The sequence below is a fragment of the Juglans regia genome, chromosome 5 (assembly GCF_001411555.2).
Source record: "Juglans regia cultivar Chandler chromosome 5, Walnut 2.0, whole genome shotgun sequence".
Classification (NCBI taxonomy): Eukaryota; Viridiplantae; Streptophyta; class Magnoliopsida; order Fagales; family Juglandaceae; genus Juglans; species Juglans regia.
This window is the reverse complement of record NC_049905.1, coordinates 4,626,684-4,651,179: the sequence shown is the minus strand read 5'-3', so window position 1 is coordinate 4,651,179 and position 24,496 is coordinate 4,626,684. Positions and strand designations below refer to the sequence as shown.

Here is a 24,496-nt window from a genome sequence, read left to right as displayed (position 1 = left end):
TTTATAAATTTTAATTTATAATTTTAATTGTATTATAATTTGGGTCTAAAAGAATATTTTAGGATTTATAAATAATTTTTTAGACCCAATGTGTTGGCCTAGGAGGGGGCGTGGCGGATGGCATTTTTTGGAAAAAAGCTTCTCCCCTGCATGGTGAGGAGGAGGGTGCGGGGGTAGGTCCCCCCATCCCAGCATGATGCGGGGCGGGACGGGGCATGCGGGTAGCACCCCTAGCTTTGAAGGCTTATTTGATCACCTCTTTGTCTATTACAACCAGTGCAGCAAGACAAGTTTTGCTTATGCTTTGTGAAAGCCAAATATCCTCCTCAAAGAGGTTGATCTCTTTTTGCTCCTCCTAAGTTAACTTGAGGGGCCCTCTCAATAGTTTGCAAGCTCCTCCTCCATTGCTGACCTTGAGCAATGGATACGCACCCTCTTTAGATTAGAGATCAAAGTGACCAATCTCTTTGTTCCAAATGAGCATAAAGAGCAAACCCCACCTATATTTGATATATCTTATAAGTAATGATTTACATATTTGATTTAGCTAATCGTGAAAGTTTTATTCCTAGTCACGCTAGTTGATCTGGTGTAATTTAATTAGCTTTTTACATCAATTGCTTAAGAGTCTAGCTTTCTACATGATATCACCTATGGAGGATACATCATTCACACATTTGATGCGGCAAGATCTAATTGATCAAATTTAAATTTTAAATTTTAAATTTTTTTATTTTATAAATCAAACCATCATGTTTTTTCTAGTACGGTATGAGAATCACATCATTCACACCAACTTGAAAACATGATTTTTCTTAACATAACCCATACAATATAGTTTACATACGGAAAAATAGTATTCCAGTGGTATCTTGACAATACACCACACACACACACACACGCGCGCTTGATCCTTTGCATATCTTGAAGTTTTGGGATTGGCGTTAAGACTACTTATCTGGACCGAGTTTTTTTCCTGACCGGTCCGTAACTCAGATACTCTCTTTTTGGTTCCGGGTTTCAGCCAAGATCAAATCTGAGCCGAAATTCAGATTATAAAACTCGGACCTATACGGTCTAGATGCAGGTGACTTAAAGCGGGTACCAGATTGAGTACCGGTTCATCTCTTTCTTAGGTTTAGCTTTCATTCATCTCCCCTCTCTCTCTTCGAGTCTTCTATTCGAGTTTCTCTTCGCAGTTCATCTTCTTTCTTAGGTTTAGCATTCATCCATCCTCTCTCTCTCTTAGGTTTTGTGGCTCCGTCGTTTTCTTCTCTCTCTCTCTCTCATGTTGAAACCCTAGCTCCTGTCACTCTTCCTCTACCAATCGAAGATCTGTTCCTCGTGGCCGTCGTCTTCTACTTTTTTGCTCCGTCGTCGACTTCTATAACCAATGTTAGTTTTTCTCCATTTCGCATACACTCTCCATGTTGGTGCTATTATTTCGATTTGGGTTGTGAAATATTGTCTTTGTGTTAGTTCTTCTTGACAAACCGAAGGTTCAAATTCCTTCTTTGGGAAATATCTCCGAAACCCGTGCATTACACTTCCAAATCTGTGTTTTTTGACAGTGTTTTAGATTTGCAAGCATGTGGGAAAGGATATGATATGGAATGCAACAACACCTTGAACTTGAAGGGGAAACTTTGTTTACTTGGCATAAACATGTTCAAGTGTGGTGACTTGGATTTCCTGTTTAAGCATGCTGTGAAAGATTAAATGTATTGTTTGGTGGTAGCATTTTTCTTCCCAAAAGATTTGGATTTGACATCGTTGGTTTATTATTTGAGTATCTTCCTTTTGTTACCTAGTGTTTTTGATGAATTGTTGGGACATGTTGTTGACTTGTTATTTTTTTTGTTATAAACTGTGAGGAACATATCTTGGAAATGTAATTTATCTTGTCATACGTCGGTATGTTTTCTTCTCTCTGTATGTTTTGTACTCTATTTGTTGATTTTCAGTTTGTTTTGTTGATTTTGGCGATGGTCTTGTGAGATTCAATGCTTTCTCTTTAGCTTTGTTTTTGGAAGATTTGTTGTTGTCGCTGAAAATTTTGAAGTTGAGTTTAATAGATAAGAAGTAGCTACTCCATATATATTATAAACATGATTATTCGGTTGTCATGGGTTTTAGACTTTGGGGTGAAAGTGATGGATTAATGTTTTCTTAGATCTCCTTTTTTTTCTTTAACATGGGTCATTTTTCACTACTGATTTGCCCAGATCTTAAGTTTCTTCAGCCAAAGATCTAGGAAGAAGCAGTGGAGCAGATGTTGCACAGGACCTCATAGACCTTTCCCCGTTCTAGCACACGTATGGGTATGGAACTCTCTCTCTCTCTCTCTCTCTTTTGTGTGTGTGTGTCTTGGTATGTGTTGTTTTCTTAAGAGCCAAACAGAATGTCTTTTACCTGTATTTTTAAGAAGTTTAACTTGTTATGCAGTAGTATTGATAGAAAAAAGTAGACTTTTACTGTCTGAAAAGTCATTAGAAGGGTTACAACTTCTCATTATTGATTTAAAAATGGAACTCAATGATCAACATCTTTATTTTAAGTCTACATTTTTTTCTTGTGCTGGTATGGGTTGTTTTCTTTTGTGTGTGTGTGTGTCTTCTACTTGTATTTTTGAAAAGTTTGACTTATTATGCAGCAATATTGGTAGAAGAAAAATGTAGACTTTTCCTATTTGAAAAGTCCTTACACGGGTTACAACTTCCCAGTATTTATTTAAAAATGGAACTCAGTGATCAACATCTTTTTTTTAAGTCCATTACTAAATAAATCTTTAAAGATATTGTATCTTAGTAAATTTTTCTAATGGAATCTATGCTTAGCATTGTCACTATTTTCTTTTACATGTATCTATTTTGCAGAGAAAGAGATAGAATATAACGAAGCTAGGATGAAGCAATTTATGTTAGGCAAGCTTGGAAAAGTTCCTGATCAAATGTCAGAAAATGCTTCTTTGGGGAGATTCTTCGGTGTGAGATTAAATCACTGATGGGAAAACTGTGCTGCTGATTTTGTAACTCATTTCTTGTAATTTTGTGTTTGGTAATGTAATTTATAAATACCAATAGTGTAATATGTAATGGATTGTATTGTAATGTACGCATAGATGAATATTGGAAAATTGTTGCAGAAATGATTGTGGATGAGAGAAAATTAATCTACGGAAATACAGCTGAGAAATTGGCAATTTGGATCTATGGACTTCGGAATTTGGTTCTGACGGAAGAAATAGCTTAAAATAGTAAGCAAAGCTAAGCTCTTTGACAATTTCAACGACTTGTTTTTATTTTGGAGGGAATTGCATGGTTATGCAATAATGGCTATCGTTTACATGGTTTTACAAGTTGTTTTTTTCTAATTTTATTTTTTATGATGTTATGGCTCTCCTTTTTTATTATTTCAGTTTGAGAAGATTTTAGGGTATGTTTAGACATATAAAAATATTTCAGAATTTTTAAAATTTTTAAAATTTATCATAATTTCATTCCCAATCATCACTCAAACATAAAATAACTTTTTTATCTAACCATTATCTAAACACAAAAATCAATACAACTTATACAACTAGTGGGAGCGGGATGACCCCAGCGGGGCCCCACCCCCCGCTCCGTTTTGCTCCAGATATATAAAAAAATATTTTTTTTACATTTATATATATAAATAAATATATTGTATATAAATATATACAATTTATTAAAGACTTGAAATTGTATCCAAGTTACTAAGTTCTTTAAGTATGACTATTGTCCTGCCTTGACCACTTATATAAAGGTTGGCCTAGGAGGCCAAAGCAATCCAAAATATAACTCTAATGAATTTAAGTTCTTTTTGTTTTTATAAATTTTAATTATATTATAATTTGGATCCAAAAAAATATTTTTAAACCCAAAATTAAGTTTTTAGACCTAATGGGTTGGTCTAAGCAAGGGGCGGAGAGGAAAGGGGAAAGGGGAAAGGGGCACCGTCCCCGCCTCCCGGGCAGGGGGAAAAAGCCCCTCCCCCGCATGGTGTGGAGCGGGCTGCAGGAAAGGGACCCCCCCTCCCGTCTCGCACCATGAGGGTAGCACCCCTAGCTTTGAAGGCTTATTTGTTCACCTCTTTGTCTGTCACAATCAATGCAACAAGACAAGTTTTGCTTTTGCTTTGTGAAAGCCAAATATCCTCCTCAGAGAGGTTGATCTCTTGTTGCTCCTCCTCAGTTAACTTGAGGCCCTCACACAAGTTTGCAAGCTCCTCCTCCATTGCTGACCTTGAGCAATGAATACGCACCCTCTTTAGATTAGAGATCAAAGAGACCAATCTCTATATTCCAAAGGAACATTGAGTGCAAACCCCACCTATATTTGATATATCTTGTAAGTAAAGATTTACATATTTGATTTCCCTAATCGTGAATGTTTTATTCTCACGCTAGTTGATCTGGTGTAATTTAATTAGCTTTTTACCTCAATTGCTTAAGAGTCTAGCTTTCTACATGATATCACCTATGGAGGGGAGGATACATCATTCACACATTTGATGCGGCAAGATCTAATTGATAAGATTTAAATTATAAATTATAACTTTTTTTATATTTTAAATCAAAACATCATGTTTTTTCAAGTACGGTATGAGAATCACATCATTCACACCAACTTGAAAACATGGTTATTCTCAACATAAACCATACAATATAGTTTACATATGCAAAAATAGTATTCCAGTGGTATCTTGACAATGCACCACACACATACGACACACGTACGAGCGTGTGCACGCACGGACGTGCTTGATCCTTTGCTTATCTTGAAGTTTTGGGATTAGCATTTGGTCAAGCTCAAAGTACGCATGCAAGGAGGTCAATTTCCATCACGGCAGTGACTTTCCTTGTTACAACCATGTTGGTATTTGTTAGCCTCCTGGTCAGGAGGTGCCTCGGTGTGAGGATTACAATCTGGGTGTTTACTTCCAGGCATCTGGCATGGGTCATCCACCCTAGGATTGATGTATGTTACGGCAGCGTGGGCGCCGCCTCTTAGCACCACCATGCTTATGATGAGAACCAAGCACAAGAGTAATCGCTTCATTGTTCTTCCTCCAAATTAGTTGTATGTATATATGTAAGTAGTTCTAGTGCTATTTTCCTTTCAGAATAGCACATGAATTTATATTGTTTTGGGATCGGGATGGGCTCAAGACTAAAATAGTAGGCATGCAGGGGGGAATTGGTGTAGAAATGCTTGTGGATGAGAGAAAATTAATCTGCGGAAATACAGCTTAGAAATTGGCAATTTATTTGATGTATGGACTTGGTAATTTGGTTCTGACGGATGAAACAGCTTAAAATAGTAAGCAAAGCTAATCTCTTTGACAATTTCAACGACTTGTTTTTATTTTAGAGAGAATTACATGGTCATGCAATAATGGCTATCGTTTACATGGTTTTACAAGTTTTTTTTTTTCTAATTTTATTTTTTATGATGTTATGGCTCTCGTTTTTTATTATTTCCCTTTGAGAAGATTTTAGGGCATGTTTTGACATATAAAAATATTTCAAAATTTATCATAATTTCATTTCCAAACATCACTCGAACAAAAAATAACTTTTTCATTTAATCATTATCTAAACATAAAAATCAATACAACTTATATAAATTTTAAATTAAAATTAATATTAAAAAATTGTATTCAAACAACTTTTTAATTTATAATATTTTATTCAACTTTTTTTCTCTCATTTCTCAAAATCTAATCAAACATCTTTTACTCAAACCATTTTATTATTGTTTACAAAATTTTAAAATACTCCAAGTATCCAAACATACCTAAACTTCATGCACCTTTTGATGAATATTAGGGTGCATCAAGACTTTTTGCAGATTCCTTAAAGTTTATTCTTGATTTATATGATTTGAACTTAAATGAGATGAGATGAGTTGAGATTAAAGTTAAAAGTTGAATAAAATATTGTTAGAATATATTTTTTAATATTATTTTTTTTAGAGATTTGAAAAAATTGAATTGTTTATTTTATTTTATATGAAAATTTAGAAAAATTGATTAGATTATATAAATTGAGTGGAATTATAATAACAAACGAGACCGTTTATTGAGTATTTTATATTGTTTAGGAAACTAACACAAACTAAAGTTAAAACAATAGAAATATACTATTTATAAGCCGGTATGGAGTATGCTAATACTTCATGATTTAATTTATAAGAAATATTTATGATTTTAAAGTTTATAAATCATATTATATCATATTAATTAATGATATGAATGATAGAATGACCCGACAAAATATAACACCGCACATGTGATTATTTCCTTAGTATTTATCAATAGTTTTTTTTTATCATGCGGCCACCTAACAATCTTCAAATAAAATGTCTTTGTGCGAGGACTATTTGTTGGGACATGATGTCTACACTGTCAACAGCATAGATGATAAAGTTTCTAGATATGATAGAAAAATATTGAAAGAAATAATTTAAATTTTTATATTTTTAAAAAGGATAAAAATATTTTTACAATTTATTTTATAATCAATCAATGTTGTGATAATATTCCTTTATTAAAAATATTTAAATCTTACTAATTTGAATTTGAATTTGAATTTATATATTAATATCTCCATTTACAAGTAAGTTTTTTTAAAAAAAATAAAAAATTATATGTCTATCTTTACTCAATATTTTACAATTGGTAGATACAAACCACGTCTGTTCCTTAGATAATAAATAATATTATCCTATCTCCTACTCTTGCGTAAATATAATAATAATAATAATAATAATAATAATAAATAAAAATGAATAATGAAATTGATAAGTGAAGACAAAATAGATAAGCAGTCCATTTCAGGGTGCCGTAGTGGCAAATTTTCAGTGTGCGTGGTGGCCAAATTATACACGGATTTGACTCTTCTTCTAACGCCTTTTCAAACGGATGGTTGACCTGTAAATTACCATCCTTGTTGGAAAATGCTACATAAAAAAATTATATAAATATAAATTCATATAATTTAATTATAAAATTATTTTTATTATAAAATATATTTAACGAATTCTATAAAATTACATAAATTTATAATTTTATTTTATATAATTTTTTATGTATGTTCAATTGTTATATTATTTATCGGGAGAAAACTTGTCATTTTTCTTTAGTAGAATTTACAAGGTAAGTCCTACTTTTTTGTTTACAATATTATTATAAGGAAACTTCTATATAAATAAATCTCATGAAAGAAAAAATTTATTATGATTTTATTTGATGCTTTAGATTTATTTTAGAATAAAAGTAATTTAATTATATCAAACCGCTTTAGATTGTGAATTTATTTTTATAAAATATTTTTACTATTAAAATATTTCTCTTAATATAGCAACTTGAAATAGCTTATCAGGCTAACAAATTATTTTTTAATTAATATCATTTCATAAATTGTAAAACCAAAATTTTTATTATTAAATCGGTGTATATAGCATATTTAATAAAATATTTATATGTCATAATTTGATTTAATAGATAAGTTTTAAAATTTAAATTTTACAAATCAAATTTTACTTTTTAAATAATATAGATAATGTCCTCAATCAGCACAGATTTGATAATAAAATAACTCATATAAATAATGTAAAAATATGATGAGTTAGAGATAAAAAGTATAATTTTTTTTCCCTTAAAACACCTAAAAATATATTCACTAACCCATGATTTTTTGGGGGGGAAAGAAAAAAAATCAAAGGTGAATTTTTTAAATAATATAATAGGATTGAAGTGTGATAACTGATAAGTTGTTTTGTTGGATAACACTTCTCTCTCTTTCTTTATAAATAATTGGCAATTGATCTTCCCTTCTCTGTCATGGCTGTCCTTCTCCCTCGGCCAGTGTGAAGTCAAACCCCGATCGTATCCATTGAAACTCGCCCAACCCCCTCTCTCACACTTTGCAGTACAAACTTCTCAAATCCTTTGCCTTTCCACTCACACTCTGTTAATGGACTGTTGGTTCTTACGCCACGGCAACCCCACCCCCACTGCTTTCACAGTTTCTTCTCCGTATCCCCCTCCCTCGTTTCGAAAGCCCCTTGTTTTTTCGACGAAAACTGTCCTCGACTTCCCCAACGATCCCCTTCTCACCAGGCGTGCCGCATCCGGTCTTTCCATCAGGCCCAGGAGGGTCTTTTCGGTAATCGCGAGCGCCGGGGCCAGCCACTTCGAGCCCAGTAGCAGCCTGAACTCGCCGCTCGAGCCCCGGTCCCAGCCGGGGAGGTTCTTGAGCAGTGTGTTGCAGAACCACCGCCAGTTGTTCCACATCGCCGTCGTGGATGAGCTGAAGCTCTTGGCCGATGTTCGCGATGGCGCCGTTTCCCGTATGCGGCTCAGCGTTGGCTCTGATGAAGCCTGCCTTCACAGGTCTGCTCCTTTAGTATCTATCTTTTGTTGTCTGTTTATTTCTCCTTATGTATCGCTATCTATGTGTCTATATGTATGTATGTATGTATGTCTGTATGTATGTACGTTTGCATTCAATTTTTTTTTTTTTAATGATGTATGCACATAGGATTTATTGAGTAAAGCGGGTGACCTTTGATTCGTTAGTTAAACTTGTGAATATGTGGAAATCTGTGAGGAGTAATAACCTTGCTTCCTTTTGTTCATAAAAGCTGTTGGCTTGTACTATAATTTAAAAGATTTTTTTTATTTTTTTTTCAGATCCATTGCCGAGTTTAATTTTGAAAGACATAAAAGAATAAGCTTGTGAAATTATTAGTCAGTTTTTTTTATCGATAAACAAACAAATTATTAGTCAGTTATTGTTGATTAAGTAGTTGATTGATTATTCTGTTTCTATTAAAAATTATTTTTGTTGGCATATTTTGGAGTGAGTTTCTTGAGAGAGCATGGTAGCAGTTATCAGGGTGTGATCCGAGGCAAGTATCTTAGAAATATGGTTGGTTTTTTAAACTTTTGGTGATTAAGTAGTCCCCTGTTGTACCTTTGAACTGTCATAGCGTCATGTGCTCATGTAATGCTATCAGTAATTTGACATGACCTGTGACTTGCTAAATTTCATCCTGTGGATGGCTCCAGTCTCTTCCAAATTTTCACAGATTAGATTGGGAAACTCCAGATCAAAGTTTGGAAATTTATTGAACCATGTAAAAACAAAACAGGACTACTAATTGCCTCATTTTCCCTTTTGTTTTCTATGTTGTCTTGTTTTGAGATTCAATGGGAACTTGGGAAGGTTGTTTTGTATGTATTAAAGATGAAAAGGGCCTTTTACTATTCCATTAAAATGGATGCTCTACATCGTAACTTATAAAGACAATTTTAATTTCATTGTAACTAACTACAGTAGCATAACGCATGATCTATTCTGGATTCTTAAGGGGGTTGTCAACTTGGGTTGAGTTCCTTTCTTACCATTGATTAGAATTCTTTGAATATCTCCTCAGTGAATTCTTGTGATTTAGGATGTGATCAACTATGTGATGGGTTACAATTGTAGATCATCTGTGAAAAAATCAGTTTTTTCTAATGATTTCATTCAAATCTCTTGGGTGGTCAAAAGATTGTGAGATGTTTAGAATCGAATCAGATGGTTGGAATTGAGAAATCTAGCTGTTTTATTGTACTTGGTTTACAATAGTGGACTTCTATGTGTGCCCGGTCTTGTTTACTGGAGATGGTAAGATCTATTGACATCATAATGTTTATGGTATCTATGTAGCATTTGAAGCCATTCATAATGAATTATGTTGAAATAGGTGTATATAAGTTTATGTAATGAAGGGCTACATTTCGTCTCATCTATGCTTTATAACTGCTTTATGTGTCCTGTAATCTGTTAGAAATGGCTAGACACCTACATGATCAGGATTGTAAGATAACATCCTCTATTTTCAGTTACTATCCTGCCTTATGACATAAAATCAGCATTGTGAGATAACATGATCAGGGTTTGACTTTTCATGTTCCTTTGTGTTCCATTCTATCAACATCTATCCTAAGCCCTACATGATTCATGCCCATGCATGGCCTAAATAAACCAACACCAAGTTGTACTGAAAATTCTTTCCCGGTGGTCTTTTTTTACTCCTAATTCTGGGATCAGAGGCATCATCTTCCAATTAGTTCGATGCCTGTTGTTTTGGTATTTGGGTCTGATGTTCCTTGTGGATTGAACTTGTCAAATTGAGGTCCATATTTCGTGTTGGTATGGCATTGTGATTGTCTATGGTGTATCAATGGCTTATGCTGAGCGCCTAGAACCCCAGTGGATGAACTGTTATTGGAATACTTTGTTGACTGAACTGTTATTTTGGAATACTTTGTTGACTGAACTGTTATTTTCTTAAATCTTTTTTTGATGACCTGAAATATATATATGAATGATAGGAGGGTTGCACTACTAAAGGAGCAAGAGTGCCAACTAGCCGTTGAAGATGTCATGTACATGTTAATCTTTTATAAATTTTCTGAGATCAAAGTCCCCTTGGTTCCAAGGCTCTCTAGATGCATTTATAATGGCAGACTAGAAATATGGCCTTCAAGGGATTGGGAGCTGGAGTCCATCCACAGCTTGGAGGTTTTGGAGATGGTCAAGGAATATGTCACGAATGTCAGTGGCTTGAGAGCAGATTCTAGTGTCACAGACCATTGGGCAACAACTAAGATTCCACGGCTCAAGCTTAGCCAAGTATATGCGGCCTCCATCTTATATGGCTACTTTTTGAAGTCTGCATCATTGAGGCACCACTTAGAGCAAGGTCTAGCCTTGGTAAACCAGGACAATCTTGGGCGTAGGACCCCCCTTCAGTTCCAACAGATGTGTCCGTATGGATTGAAAAATCTCCTCTTTGGCGGTGTTAGTAATGTACAATCTATGTCATATTCTCAAGGGTCAACTAACCAGGAAATGAAGCGTCAAACATTGAAATGTTATGTGAAGGAATTTGACCCTGATACGTTGCAGAGATGTGCAAAACTTAAATCTAAGGAGGCTGTTAACTTGATTGAGAGTCATTGCTGTGCACTTTTTTGGGATGAAAAGGTTAATTTAGTTGAGAATGATGAGTCGATCTTGACTTCATTTTCGAGTCTGAAGAGATTGGCGTTGGAGGCTGTTGCTTTTGGTTCATTCCTTCGGGACACAGAAGAATACATTGACACTGTGTATAAGCTCAAGGAGAATAATTAGTCAAACAGGGAGGTTATTAAGTAGAAAAAGTTGCTGCTTTCGGGTAATTCTCTTTGTAAATAGAAGTTTCGCGGCATACTTTTTGCTTTATTTTGCAAATACTCAAGAATTTTTGAATGTATAGTCTATCTCTATTGTCATTAAAGTTGATAGATTCCTGGGTCATTTTCATCCTGATAACTATGTTGGCTTGCTTCTGTATACTTTGTAATTGATTCGGTCGCTAGCAACTGGCATGTCAGTTTCTTCAATTGGTGAGTTTGGACTTTGGAGTCATGAATCATGTACACACAATAGCAAATTGGCACCATATCCCTGTATTCAATTTATTTTATATCTTATCTTCCATACCTTTTGTTCTTTGTTAAATGAGGGTGTTCCCCTGTTGCTTCAATGAATGAGTCTGTGTGCTTGAAAAATCAACAAATTACATTAAATCCGTCAGGGTCTCCCCTTTTGATCCAATCTATCATTCCTTCTTCATTATAACTGGAAATATGCATTACATACAGCTTGTTATCCAATAAACTAATCACCATTTTGAATCATTTTTCAGATAATCTCACGTTCCAAATTTCCTAAATATTTCAAGGGTGCAAATTGGCCTCAACTTTAGAAGTACTTAAAAAATTGCTAGAGTGGAAGAGAGGTAGACATATGACGGGTGCCCACACTACCTCATGTTGGGACTTTAGCGGTGATGCTCTTGCCAGTCCTACTCGAAGGATTTGAATCCATCACTGAGAAAAAAACATACGAGGTAGACCAATATATATTGAGAGGAGAATATAAATATTTTTAAAATTTAATCTACATATCTATAATTTTTCCACTTTAAAGTATATTGTACCAGGCCCCATTTGGATAGTGAAAATATTTCATCTGATCTGATTTTATCTCATTTCATTTCATCATTATAATTTTTTTAAATTTCCACACAAAATATAATAAATAATTCAAGTTTTTCAATTCTTAAAATAATAATAATAATATCAAAAAATAATATTTTAATAGTATTTTATTTAACTTTCAAGTTTCATCTCAACTCACTATCCTAACGGCACCTTTATGATCTCCTACCAATTAAGAAACTATATTTCAACACAGACTGTTCACTCCATGCATGAGAATACAGCTGATATCAATTGCCTAAAGAGTAGGGCAATTCTTATTCAACTCTTATCCTCTAACGTCAAGCAACATACTATAATTAATAACTGGCCTTTCGATTGGATCGAGATTTCTTTTAGTTTTCTAATCAAAACATTTTTACAATTTGGACAGATAAATATAGCAGCAGATGATCAACGCTTCAAATAGAATTATTCTGGTAGAAAAACCTGATCATGATAGTTGAACGGAGAACTTTCGCTTCAAAGCACTTAATAAAGCTCCATTGGAAGGCGAGGCTTGGGTACAAGTACGAGTGGATCTACCTTAGGTAAGTCAACTCCCAGACCTTCACGCATGTCCACCTTCACACCTCCCATGGTGGAGATGTCAAATCCCTGCAGCAAACGAGCTAGTGCCAAGTGAACCACCTGCAAGCCGAAAGAAGTTCCGGGGCACGACCTTCTGCCAGAGCTAAACGGAATATACTCAAAGTTCTGGCCCCAGACATTGATGTCGGCGTGAGTTGTCAGAAACCTCTCCGGTTGGAATTCGGACGGATTCGACCATATTTGCGGGTCTCGTTGCAGCTTCCATAGGTTGATGATCAAACGGGTGCCCTTGGAAACATGAAAGCCGCCGAGGTTACAATCTTGCATGGCCTCGCGCAGCCCTGTGAGAGGACCTGGTGGGTATAAGCGTAGGGTTTCCTTGACAATGGCTTGGAGGTAGTTTAGGTTGTTAATATCAGATTCTTGCACCCATCTTTCTCTGCCTACATGAATGTCTAGCTCTTCTTGGGCAGCCTCGAGCACTTTCGGATGGTTTAAGAGTAGGGAGAGTGCCCATGTTAGAGTAGCAGCTGTGCTTCCTGCGCCTGTTAGGATGAGAACCTGCAAATAATTAATAAAATGAATCAATGAGTAGTACTACAGTAGAAGATTTTTTTTTTTAAATTAAACTTCACTACAAGAAAAAATGATTTATGGGATTAATTTATTACAACCAAAAGACTATTTGTAACCAATTTCAATTGTAAATAATCATTTCGCTGGAATTAATTGGTCGTAAATAAACAATTTTCTTGTAGTGCTTGTACATACATAAATTATTTTTATGGACTTAATGAAATATAAAATATGTATTTATCTCTATAAGAAATCAAAATGATTATTAGAAGTAATATATTATATGCAAGTGATTGATCATCAAGTGACTCAATTATAAGGAATTCACATGCACATAGGAGAAAAAAAATGGGAGGGCATGCAAATTAATGAATTTCATCAAGATCCTTTAAGTTGTTGAGGGATAACTTAAAGGGATCTTTTTTCTATTTCATCACCTTCAATAATTAACTAATGTAAATCTTTTGGTGAAATTTGTTTGGTTATATATGTAAGTGTTTTCAACTCTTGAACTTTTTCTACTAACTTTGGAGGTTAATTATGAAAGAGAAGTAACGATTGGCGGTTGGCTTAAGTGGTAAAAATTTTGGTCTTGGTGGTATGCTCCATTTAAAGTCTAAGGTTCAAATCGGCTTCTTGGGTGCAAACAATTAGACTAGAAAATTTTTCTCTTAAATTACAATAGTTACGCTTGCGAAAACTCATTGTCAAGGGCATGTGCACTTTCAAAATTAGTCGGGACGCTATTTTTGAATATCTAATGTTAATAAAAAAAAAATACGAAAGAAAAGTGCTAATTCTACACAAAAACCTTAGAAAAATTAAATGTTTATAAATTGATACGACTTCATATAAAAGGTTAAATGATCTATTCTACAGTAAAAAAATTCACAATCCTAAGTGATTTGGTATATTATTAATTAAATCATATATTATTAATTAGTTATTCTTGAATACTTATATATTTAATTAGATTTTACACCCGAGAAAAATACTGTTTCCATCATGGCTGGCCATGAGACATACCAACCACACAAAATATCACGGAAGTCCACGAAGAAGAATCTTTAAAACGGTTGAGGAACAAGTTAACTGATAACAACAACGTTAACATACCACTGTTGTCGCCTTGATGATAATATCACGCGTATGGCCCGCAATCACAGCATCTGCCGGAAGGGTCGATAGCATTGCATCCATGAAATCACTTTCACCATTACTTTCACCCTCCGATTTCTGTCTTAGATGTTCATTGAGCCAAGCATCAACCACAGAGTCAAGTTCCTTTGCGGTTCTCTTCATGGAACCAACATGCCCTCGGAAGTCCATCCATTCAAGATATGGAATGGCGTCCGACATGACGAAAACGCCACTGAGACGCAAAGCCTCCTTTATCCCGCTTCTGATACGGTTCCCCTCGCTGTTTCTTTCTCTGTATTCGCTACCGGAAAATCGCTTTCCTACTAGCACCCTAAGGATGATGTTGAACGCCATGTGCTCGAGCAAATCACTGATATCCACCACCCCGTTGTTTTCGCACACCGAGTACACATCTTTAACGAGCGACTCCACCTCTGATGCTCGGACATGCTTTCGTTTTTCAATCGGTTGGCTTGACAGAAGCTCGAGGATGGCCATCTTTCTCACATCACGCCAATACTGTCCGTAAGGAGCAAGTGCAAAAACGGCGTCGTTGTAACCCATGTATTTTCCCGCTGCTATGCTTGCCCTCGTAGCAAAAACTCTATCGTTTGTAGCTACGCATTCCTTTGCCATCTCCGAACTACTCACCACCAAGACTCGCCGGAGACCGAACCTGAGAGAGAAAAGTGAGCCGAATTTATCGGCCATGGCACCAAGAGTTCGGGCGGCAGGGCCTTGCATGGCCTCCTAGAAGATGGAGGTGACCCAAGATGGGCAGTGCCCCTGATGGTTCAGGGACTGCAATGATTTTGGCGTCACGCCTGTAAATGGTACGTGATGCAATCTTTTTCAAGACGCTAAAGATGAGTAGCAAAGCTATAAGCGCTAAGATTGTTTGGAAGAAAAACTCCATACTGCTTATATGAGCTGAAGATATTGGGATGGAATGCAAATTGAAACGAGACTTGCATGTGAAATTTATAGCAGAAATTCACTTGTCCTTTTCTTTATTTTTGTTGAATAAAAATAAAAAATAATATTTTTAAATTTTTATAAAATATATAAAGAGAGATTTAACGTCGTTTGGATTCGAATATGAGTTGAGATGGATTGTGAATAATAATGAGATAAATTGTAAATAATAATAAAATTTATAAGTTAAAATTATTGAATAATAATAAATGATAATGATATGAATTGAAATAAATTGTAAATACAACTAGACATGAAATTATGGAGCCAAGCTATTAAATGGTCCGACATAGCCTGTCTTTCCCTCAGAAAATTCACTGGATTGGTCGAAACCAGGCTGTTAAATGTCGGTGCACAGAATATCGGCCTTCGTGTTTCACGCATGTTGTGTCGTTCTCTTATTCTTTTTGGCTTACATGCCAGATTTTCATTATTCACCAACATCCATAAAAGCAACAACCTACCAATTTCGCTATGATCACATGTACGTATTTGAACACTACTTAAAAATAAATAAATAAAATAAAATATTTCATACAATATATTGAGATGGCATATCAAGTTATAAAGTAAATTTTATTATAAAATATATTTAACGAATTTTATAAAATTTTATTGTTTTATAAATTTATTTTTATGTAACATTTTTATATCTATAACAATTTTTTTATAAATTGAAGAAGAGAATTTGTAAAATATAATTTTTTATTTTTATTTTACAAATTTATAATTATTAAACAAAAAAATTTTAAATTATAAAATATTATATATTTTAGTAATATTTAGAAATAAAATTATCAAAAAATTTAAAAATCTTGAAAATTCCATATCTAATCTCTGAATCCAAATATCTCCTGAATCTAATTGAATGAGATCGTTTAGTCAAATAGAGAATCGCTAGCAATTTGCATATAGCCTATTTGATGGACTATTCGGATGCAACTTGAGGCTGGAATATGTAACAAGGGAAGAGTATTGAGTTTGTTGTTATGTTGATGGGATCCCCTGATCATTTCTTTCTGAATTCTCAGTGAGAAAAAGTTAAAATAAAGTAGGGTAATTAAGATCAAATGTCTTAAATTAGTAATGGGTCATAGTAAGGCTCAAAAATCGGAATTGGGTAAAGACCAATTCATAAAATCAGGCGATTCTTGATAATTTTAAATTGAATATTTTAATGTTGATAAAAGAATATTAAAAATCATATTTGATGTAATTCAAGTATTTTATATCGTGTATAAAATAATATAAAATATAAATTTATTGACCAGTTTCAATAAAAATATTATATAAATCTAAATAGATTCAATAAATATGTAATTTAGGTATTTAATCTTAATTGTTGACATTTTTTTGTCTTATATACAAAAAGGATAAAGACCATTAAGTTATAAACACATGGCAAATGTAGTATTTAATACATAATCATAAATTTAATATAAAGTACTCGTCCATCTCCTTAATTTTGTATTCAACTAAAAAAAAAGAATTACATATTTTATTTTTCAATTTTTTTGTGATTCTTATTGAATACTATGATAAAAAAAAAAGTTAATATATGTTTAGTTCAATCATATTTTTGTACAAGAAATTAAAAAAAAAAAAAAAACTTAGTTGTTAGACAACTTAAACATAAATATAGTTTTGAATACGTTGGAATTGATTCAAATTAGTCCAAAATCGATTAGAATCAACCTAAATCGGTTGATTAAAGTGATTTAGTGAACGAGTCAAAATATTTATCAAAATCGGCTCGGTTTCTTACCGATTCAATTTGAATCGACTTAAATCGAATAGTGTTTTTCAAGTCTTGCATTAGAGGTAATCGCGACAGTTGTGGGGCAATGTTTTGATGGTGGTGGAGCAAAGTATGGTAAATTGGAAATATATAGAGATGAGAATCCATCCACGTTGCACATGTGAGATTTGGAGGATCAGATATGTACCAATGCTTGCATATTTGTGGGGTATATATAAGCTTCATGCACCTGCTTCTAGATAGTTTGTTTGTTTTTTTTTTTTTTTTTTTCTTTTTATAAGCTTTTAGATTGCTTTTAAATATGACTAATCTTAGATACGTATGCAAATTTCATATATTCTCTTTAAAAAAAAATTAGAATATATTATTAAAAATATTTTTTTTTATGTAAATCTTAAATTTATTTATTTTTTTAAAAAAATGAGTACGTGAAATATATACATTCTAAGACTGTAAATATAATTTCAAATCGTAAATATGATATAATGGTAGTGTTGCATGTGACATTTTACATTTAGGTGGTAGAAAGACAATAGACACTACAAGGAATGAGCCTTTTACCAGCGATTATTTATCGCTGGCTATACCATATAAATCGCTGGCGTACATCTACCCCAGCGATTTATAAGTCGCTGCTAAATCGCCGGTATTAAAGCCCCACTTTAGATCTAGTCCAACGGAAGGGAAAACTCGCCGCCATATACTGGTTATTTACCGGCGATATTATATTCGCTGCTCCATATTATTAATCGCCGTAAAATCAAAATAGGATTGAGTTGATAAACGCTGCGAAAGATATTTAGCAGCGACTAATTTTTGACGCTATAAGTGAAAATATCGCTGCCAATGCTATTTGGCAGCGACCAATCCAAATCGCCGTAATATAACTACAACAGTGTTATTGTATTTGGCGGCGATTATGAATCGCCGTTTTGATTACTGCCCGCGAGTTTTTAATCGCGGCTATTGGAGATGGCCCTTTTGGCAGCGACCATAAGATCGCTGCTAAATGCTACATTACGGCGAGTTTGTAATCGCTGCAATATAGATATTCCTATAACGGCGAGCTCAATACGCCGCTATTTCCTTATAGACAGCGATTTCGAGTTTCGCCGTCATTTAGTTATTGGTATTGAAATTAAATCGCAGCGAAATTTAAATCGCTGCTATAAGTTTATCGTAGCGATTTTGGGATCGCTGGGGTAGAGTTAATAAAGTAAAATTGATATAGCGGCGATAAATTAGTCGCCGGTTAAGGGTTTTAATTCGCCGCAAAGAATTTTCCGTGCTTAAATTCCCTGGGCCTAATTTTCTTTCTAAGCCTGGTTTTTTTATCTGTTCATAAAAGCAACATTCATAATCAATGGCGCCCAAGAAATGAAGGTTGAACATCAATATAACATGCAAAATAAAATCCCATCAACAAACATCCAAGCCCATCAACAAATCCAAACTCATATGTATTACAATAGGGTGGCGTATTGTATTCTCATATACAAACTGAGCTAAATCCATTCATATTAAATAACCATCACAGTCATTTCTCATTTTGTATTCAACTCTACTATCCACTGAGAATAAATACAACCAATATCAAACAAATTTACTGAGCGTCATGCCCCCATGTACAGCTCCTGCGACTTTAACCCAACAACGGCCAGGTTCAGTACTAGATTCGGCTGGCTTGGACCAAGTGTTGCAGCACGGGGCACCTTGGAAAAAGTAGAAACAATGAAAGGCATCAGTCTCATGTCATGTACTAACCCATCCAACTAATACATAGGTGGTAGCTTATGAAGACAAATCGAACTCAAGCACCAAAATACCTGGACTAGCACTGTTTCCTCCAATCCAATGTCATAACATGATCGAAAATATGTTGCAACAGACTGCAGTAGAACATGACACTAATAATCTAATAACTTGATAGGTTTCATGGAGGACAAGACACTGAAACAGATAGACACCTCATGATTTGAAAGGCAATATGGAAGGTGATTGTATAAAATGCCTTGAATTTTAAAATCATCACCTGGTCCAGAAAAATATATATTTAATGAAACGATTGGTGGGTGGCACTACTTGACTCTGGTTTTCTGGACCAAACATCCCTCCATATCTACATCCTGCAATTATTCAAATCATAAATGAATCCATTATGATTTGAAACTCCCTTCTTGTTTCACTGCAGATAGAACCACCATGCTGGCCCTCCTATATATATACATAAGCTCTCCAAACATGTAGTTAACAGCTTTTATTCTTTGAATTAATCCTTGTCTGGTTTATGTAATTAAAGATTCGATTCTATAAAATTTCTAGCCCGGTTACTATCCAGCAATAAGAGCTAGGCTTTGCCAATTGAACACTCAACCATCCAACCATCCATTCTTTTCCTAATAAGGGACTTTGATCTGATCCAGCATTTATAGATAGAGTCTAAAAAATTAGGTAATTTTAGAACTGTTTTTTCATTGTAGGTAGTAGTACTCAGTTCAATTGCATGGCTTGAGAAAGAAGAACAAAAAATTAGCTGAGAATAAAATGGATCAATATAAATATATATATATATATAAATATATATATATATATATATATATATATATATATATATATATACCCAACAATACTTTTATCCCATTTCATGTTATATTGATCCACACCCATCAACTTTTATCCCATTTCCTTTCAGCCGAGGCCTCGAAAGGGTCTTATCTACACTTCCATCACTTAATCTAGCACAGAACAGTACCTTAACATATCATTGGGAAGGATTCAACTTGCCAATGATATTTATATACATCATACATTCCTATTGAATCCAGGGACCACTGTTTTTTTAAGAAGTTTCCTATATATATATATGTATATATATATGTAATATATTTAATTATAGCTGTTAATATTCACGCATGAAATATGTCACGCAAAATCAATATTCACGTAAGGCTATAAATGCTGAGTGTGTAACAATATAATCCGGCATGCATGCAGCAGACCTTTGAATAATTTGCATAAAAACCTTTCAACTCCATACCTCCATGTATATATATAATCTATATGGATCTTTATATAGTCAAGACAAGATCAACATACTGATCAATAAACCATCACAATCAGCGTTAATGAAAGATACATGGCCAGAACAGCGAACATGAGATTTTCACATCCAAACAAGCATTTCATTTAATTATATTTTAGTAAATTCATTATTTAAACAATAATGTGTGTTAGTAGTACACAAGGAAATTTCAAAATGGAGTTGGTTGGGTATGTAAATTAACGTTAATTTCCGCTAAAACTACGTTGCCTCCTGATTTTCTTCATTGTTATATTTATCACACAGAAAAATATTATTATACGTGCATTACAAGTTCCAACATCTGAATATTTCCTTGTTCGTGTCTATTTTTGTTGAAGACCCAAATAAATTAATGTTATGCCCAAGCTTACATTAACCAAATCCACTTAATTGCTTGAGTCGATGCTCATGTACATATATGCAATATCTTAAGGCTTACGCAACCCAAATCGTTCAGAATTTTATTGAGCCGTATTTGTCTATTCTAGTAGGTAGGTGCATCTGTAAATAAGCCATTTGGGTCAGGATTTTAATAAATTTCTGACCCACAAAAGCCTGCCTTTGGGTGTTGGAGTAGCTTTCAAGGAAAACATGATGGCAAACTACTGATTCAGATTAAACCAAACAGGCTTCCTTTCCTGTTTTGTTTCTTCTCTTTTTGCATGAAATGGAAGCCCGGGCCAGGGATTGTAAGGCAAGCAAATTCAGAATCTAGATAAAGAGACTCTGATCAATGATAAGGGATGGTGGAATGTTAGGATCGTATCCATCATCATCATCATTTCTTAATCACAGATGCATGTACAGCTGCTGATGATGATGATGGAATATCTGCTGCAACAAGCTAGCATGCAATGCAGCAACAGAATTCCTGATATGGCAGTTATGCTATTCTTAAATTAAACTCTAATATAGTTAAGATATATTTAAACTTGCTCCTAACTAAAATAACTAGAAATTAACTTTTATGTTGTTATAAAAATAGAAAAATATGAAGTTAGTAGTATAAATAAATTTGAAACAGCTATTTATAACTAACTCAATGTGTCAGTTATAAATAGCTAGCCTCACCTGAAGTTGGCCTATTTTTTCCTTTTAGGGGTTTAATATATGAAGTATATTAAGGCATAGCTTAGCTTGAGTTGGTTTTGCTCCTTTACCAAATTATGATTTGTTCTTATAGTTTGGTACATTTTCCTATAGGATTTTAACTGTGAGCTATATTACCGAAACAATTTTGTCAGTATTGCCTTGCAACAGTTCGATCTTAAGCTTACTCCTGATCTAAATCTATATATAAACACTAAAAACATCAGTATTACACAAACAAAACCAGGCATCGAAAAGAAAATCAATATTTAGACCGTAAGATTGGGCAGATACAGAAAATCCTGAAGCAAACAGAGGAAAAATAAAATCAAGTTACATAGGAACATGCACATTTGTTTCGCAAGTTAAAGAAAAGGATTGACAAAAAAAACAAAAAAAAGACATGGTATTTTGCATGTCCAGTGTTCATGAGAAATAACCATTTCCAACCAAATACATAGTCAAGAGTAAACTAATTACATGATCAGAGTGCATTTGGCAAATGACGAATTTTGGAATAAGCACAAAAACGAATTTTAGATTTCATTGAAGGGAGGAAAACAGCTAAATTGGCAACTTTGTATACCTATACGGTAGTTCCCTTCCCTGGAGCCGCCAACGATTATGCTGATCTCTTGGCAAATCTTCAACTTGGGAAACGAAATGGAGGCAAAGAACTCATATTGTAAGGGAAGGAAACGTAGGGATTCGGCTTGTTACTAGTGGAAATGAAGGGGAGTGGATTTTTTGATTTTACTAGCTGAAAATCAAGAACCAACAACTGAAGGGAGAAAATTGCCGGAAAATGGGACAGTGAAAACCCGCATTCGGTGAACGCGGAGGAGGTCACGCCGTGGGCAAACACTGGTTAGGGTTGCGCAAAGCAGGTGCAATAGTCGCCGGGTTCGTCGAAGTGCAGAGGTTCGTCAAAGTGTTGGGGGGAAATGTGTTTGGGGGGAAAATAATTAAGACCCGAAACCTGGATGCCGGTTTGGCGCCCAGAAAATGTATTGCGGCGAAGTTTACCGCGTTGCAAATTTAATTATTTCTAGCAGCGACATTAATCGCCCCTATAGACCATAAAGTCGTTGCAATAGCCATCTTCTATGGACCCACTATACGATTGGTCGTATTTCATTTAAAAACAATCGGCGGTTTTTAACTCGCCGCTAGATGATACTTTTGCCAACGAATTATTATGCGGCGACTAATAACTCGCCGGTAAAGACCAACTTTCTTGTAGTGAGATAAGACATAATGTAACTCACCGGAAAGGAGAGAAAAATTTGCAAAGAAAAAGATATGGACAAAGCGTGGGTTGGTGGGAGAAGGATAGAATTAAATAGGAGAAAAATGAAGGACTTCCTGTGGATTATGACATAAAGAGAAGAAAATTTGTAGAGAAGGATTAAAAAAACAATCGAATGTCTCATTCTAAGTGTCAAACCGCTATAGTTTTCTAATTTAAATAGAGTTCGCATTGGTCTTGGAAGATTTTGGACCTAGCAATGTGTTCTTTGTATTATTTCTCAACAAGGTATTTAATAAAATTTTGATTTTCGTTTGGTTACATAAATAAGACGAGATAAAAGTTGAAAATTGAATAAAATATTATTATAATATTATTTTTATTTTAAAATATAAAAAAATTAAATTATTTATTATACTTTGTGTCAAAGTTTAGAAAAATTGTAATGACTAGATGAGATAGTTTGTGTAACCAAATGAAGCCCATGATTTCTCGACAAGATTCTCTAGAATTTTTCTTTTCGAGCTTTGCTACTCATCATCCCACACACCACACATCACATTTATTTTTAAGTTTAATTTTAATTAATTTATTTATTTGGTTTTATTTCTACTAAATTAATTGAGTTCATCTGCTTATCATCCATATTTAATACAATTCAAGCATTTTATATCATGTATAAAAGAGTATAAAATATAAATTCATTGACTACTTTTAATAAAAATATTATATAAATCTAAATAGTTTCAATAAATATGTAATTTATGTATTTAATCTTAATTGTCGACCTTTTTTTGTCTTATATGCAAAAATGATAAAAACCGTTAAGTTATAAACACACGGCAAATGTAGTATTTTATACATAACCATAAATGGAATATAAAATACTCGTTCATCTCCTTAATTTTTTATTCAACTAAAAACAAAAGAATTACATGTTTTATTTTTCAATTTTTTTTTTTGTAATTTTTATTCAATACATGATAAAAAAAAGTTAATATATGTTTAGTTCTATCATATTTTTGTATAAGAAATTTTAAAAAAAAAAAAAAAAAAAAAAAAAAAACTTAGTTGTTAGACAACTTAAAAATAAATATAGTTTTAAATCAGTTGGAATTGATTCAAATTGGTCTAAAATCGATTAGAATCAATTTAAATCAGTCGATTGAAGTGATTTAGTGAACGAGTCAAAATATTTACTAAAATCGGCTCAGTTTCTTACCGATTCAATTTGAATCGACCTAAATCGAATCGTTTTTTCAAGTCTTGCATTAGAGATAATCGCAACAGTTGTGGGGCTATGCTTTGATGGTGGTGGAGCAAAGTATGGTAGATTTGAAATATATAGAGATGAGGAATCCATCCATGTTGCACATGTGAGATTTGGAGGATCGGATGTGTACCAATGCTTGCATATTTGTGGGGTATATATAAGACTCATGCACCTTCTTCTAGATAGTTATTTATTTATTTATTATTTATTATTTATTTATTTATGAGCTTTTAGATAGCTTTTAAATATGACTAATCTTAGATAGAATCTTAACGTATGCAAATTTCATATATTTCTTTAAAAAAAAAATGAAATATATTATTAAAAAAATATTTTTTTTATATAGATTTTAAATTTTTTTTTTTTTAAAAAAATGAGTATGTGAAATATATATATTTTAAGTATAGTCGAAACGGTAAATATGGTATAATGGTAGTGTTGCATGTGACATTTTACATTTCGGTGGTAGAAAGACAATAGATAAGACATAATGTAACTCACCGGAAAGGAGAGAAAAATAATTGCAAAGAAAAAGATATGGACATAGGGTTGGTTGGTGGGAGAAGGATAGAAAGAGGAGAAAAATGAAGGACTTCCCGTGGATTATGACATAAGGAGAAGAGAATTTGTAGAGAAGGATTAAAAAAACAATCGAATGTCCTATTCTAAGTGTCAAATCGCTATAGTTTTCTAATTTAAATA

The 24,496-nt window shown here is 33.6% G+C and overlaps 2 protein-coding genes across 2 annotated transcripts; one reads left to right on the top strand and one right to left on the bottom strand.

Moving 5' to 3' along the window:
- Positions 1–7,821: 7,821 nt before the first annotated feature.
- LOC108996376 (UV-B-induced protein At3g17800, chloroplastic-like) lies at positions 7,822–11,578 on the top strand. The gene is made up of 2 exons (XM_018972245.2): positions 7,822–8,418; positions 10,408–11,578. Exons 1-2 carry the CDS (start codon positions 8,000–8,002, stop codon positions 11,207–11,209), a joined length of 1,221 nt encoding a protein of 406 aa, XP_018827790.2. The 5' UTR covers positions 7,822–7,999; the 3' UTR covers positions 11,210–11,578.
- Positions 11,579–12,272: 694 nt separating this feature from the next.
- Positions 12,273–15,327, bottom strand: LOC108996375 (dimethylnonatriene synthase-like). The gene is given in 3 exon segments (XM_018972244.2): positions 12,273–13,212; positions 14,344–15,117; positions 15,119–15,327. Coding segments are annotated over 3 exon segments (1,560 nt in total). The 5' UTR covers positions 15,284–15,327; the 3' UTR covers positions 12,273–12,591.
- Between the last annotated feature and the right edge of the window lie 9,169 nt (positions 15,328–24,496).

Excerpts from the sequence above, each read along its gene's own strand:
- LOC108996376 (XM_018972245.2), top strand. The coding sequence starts at position 8,000 with ATGGACTGTTGGTTCTTACGCCACGGCAACCCCACCCCCACTGCTTTC. Across the intron at positions 8,419-10,407 it reads GATGAAGCCTGCCTTCACAG|GAGGGTTGCACTACTAAAGG; the intron begins GTCTGCTCCTTT and ends TATGAATGATAG.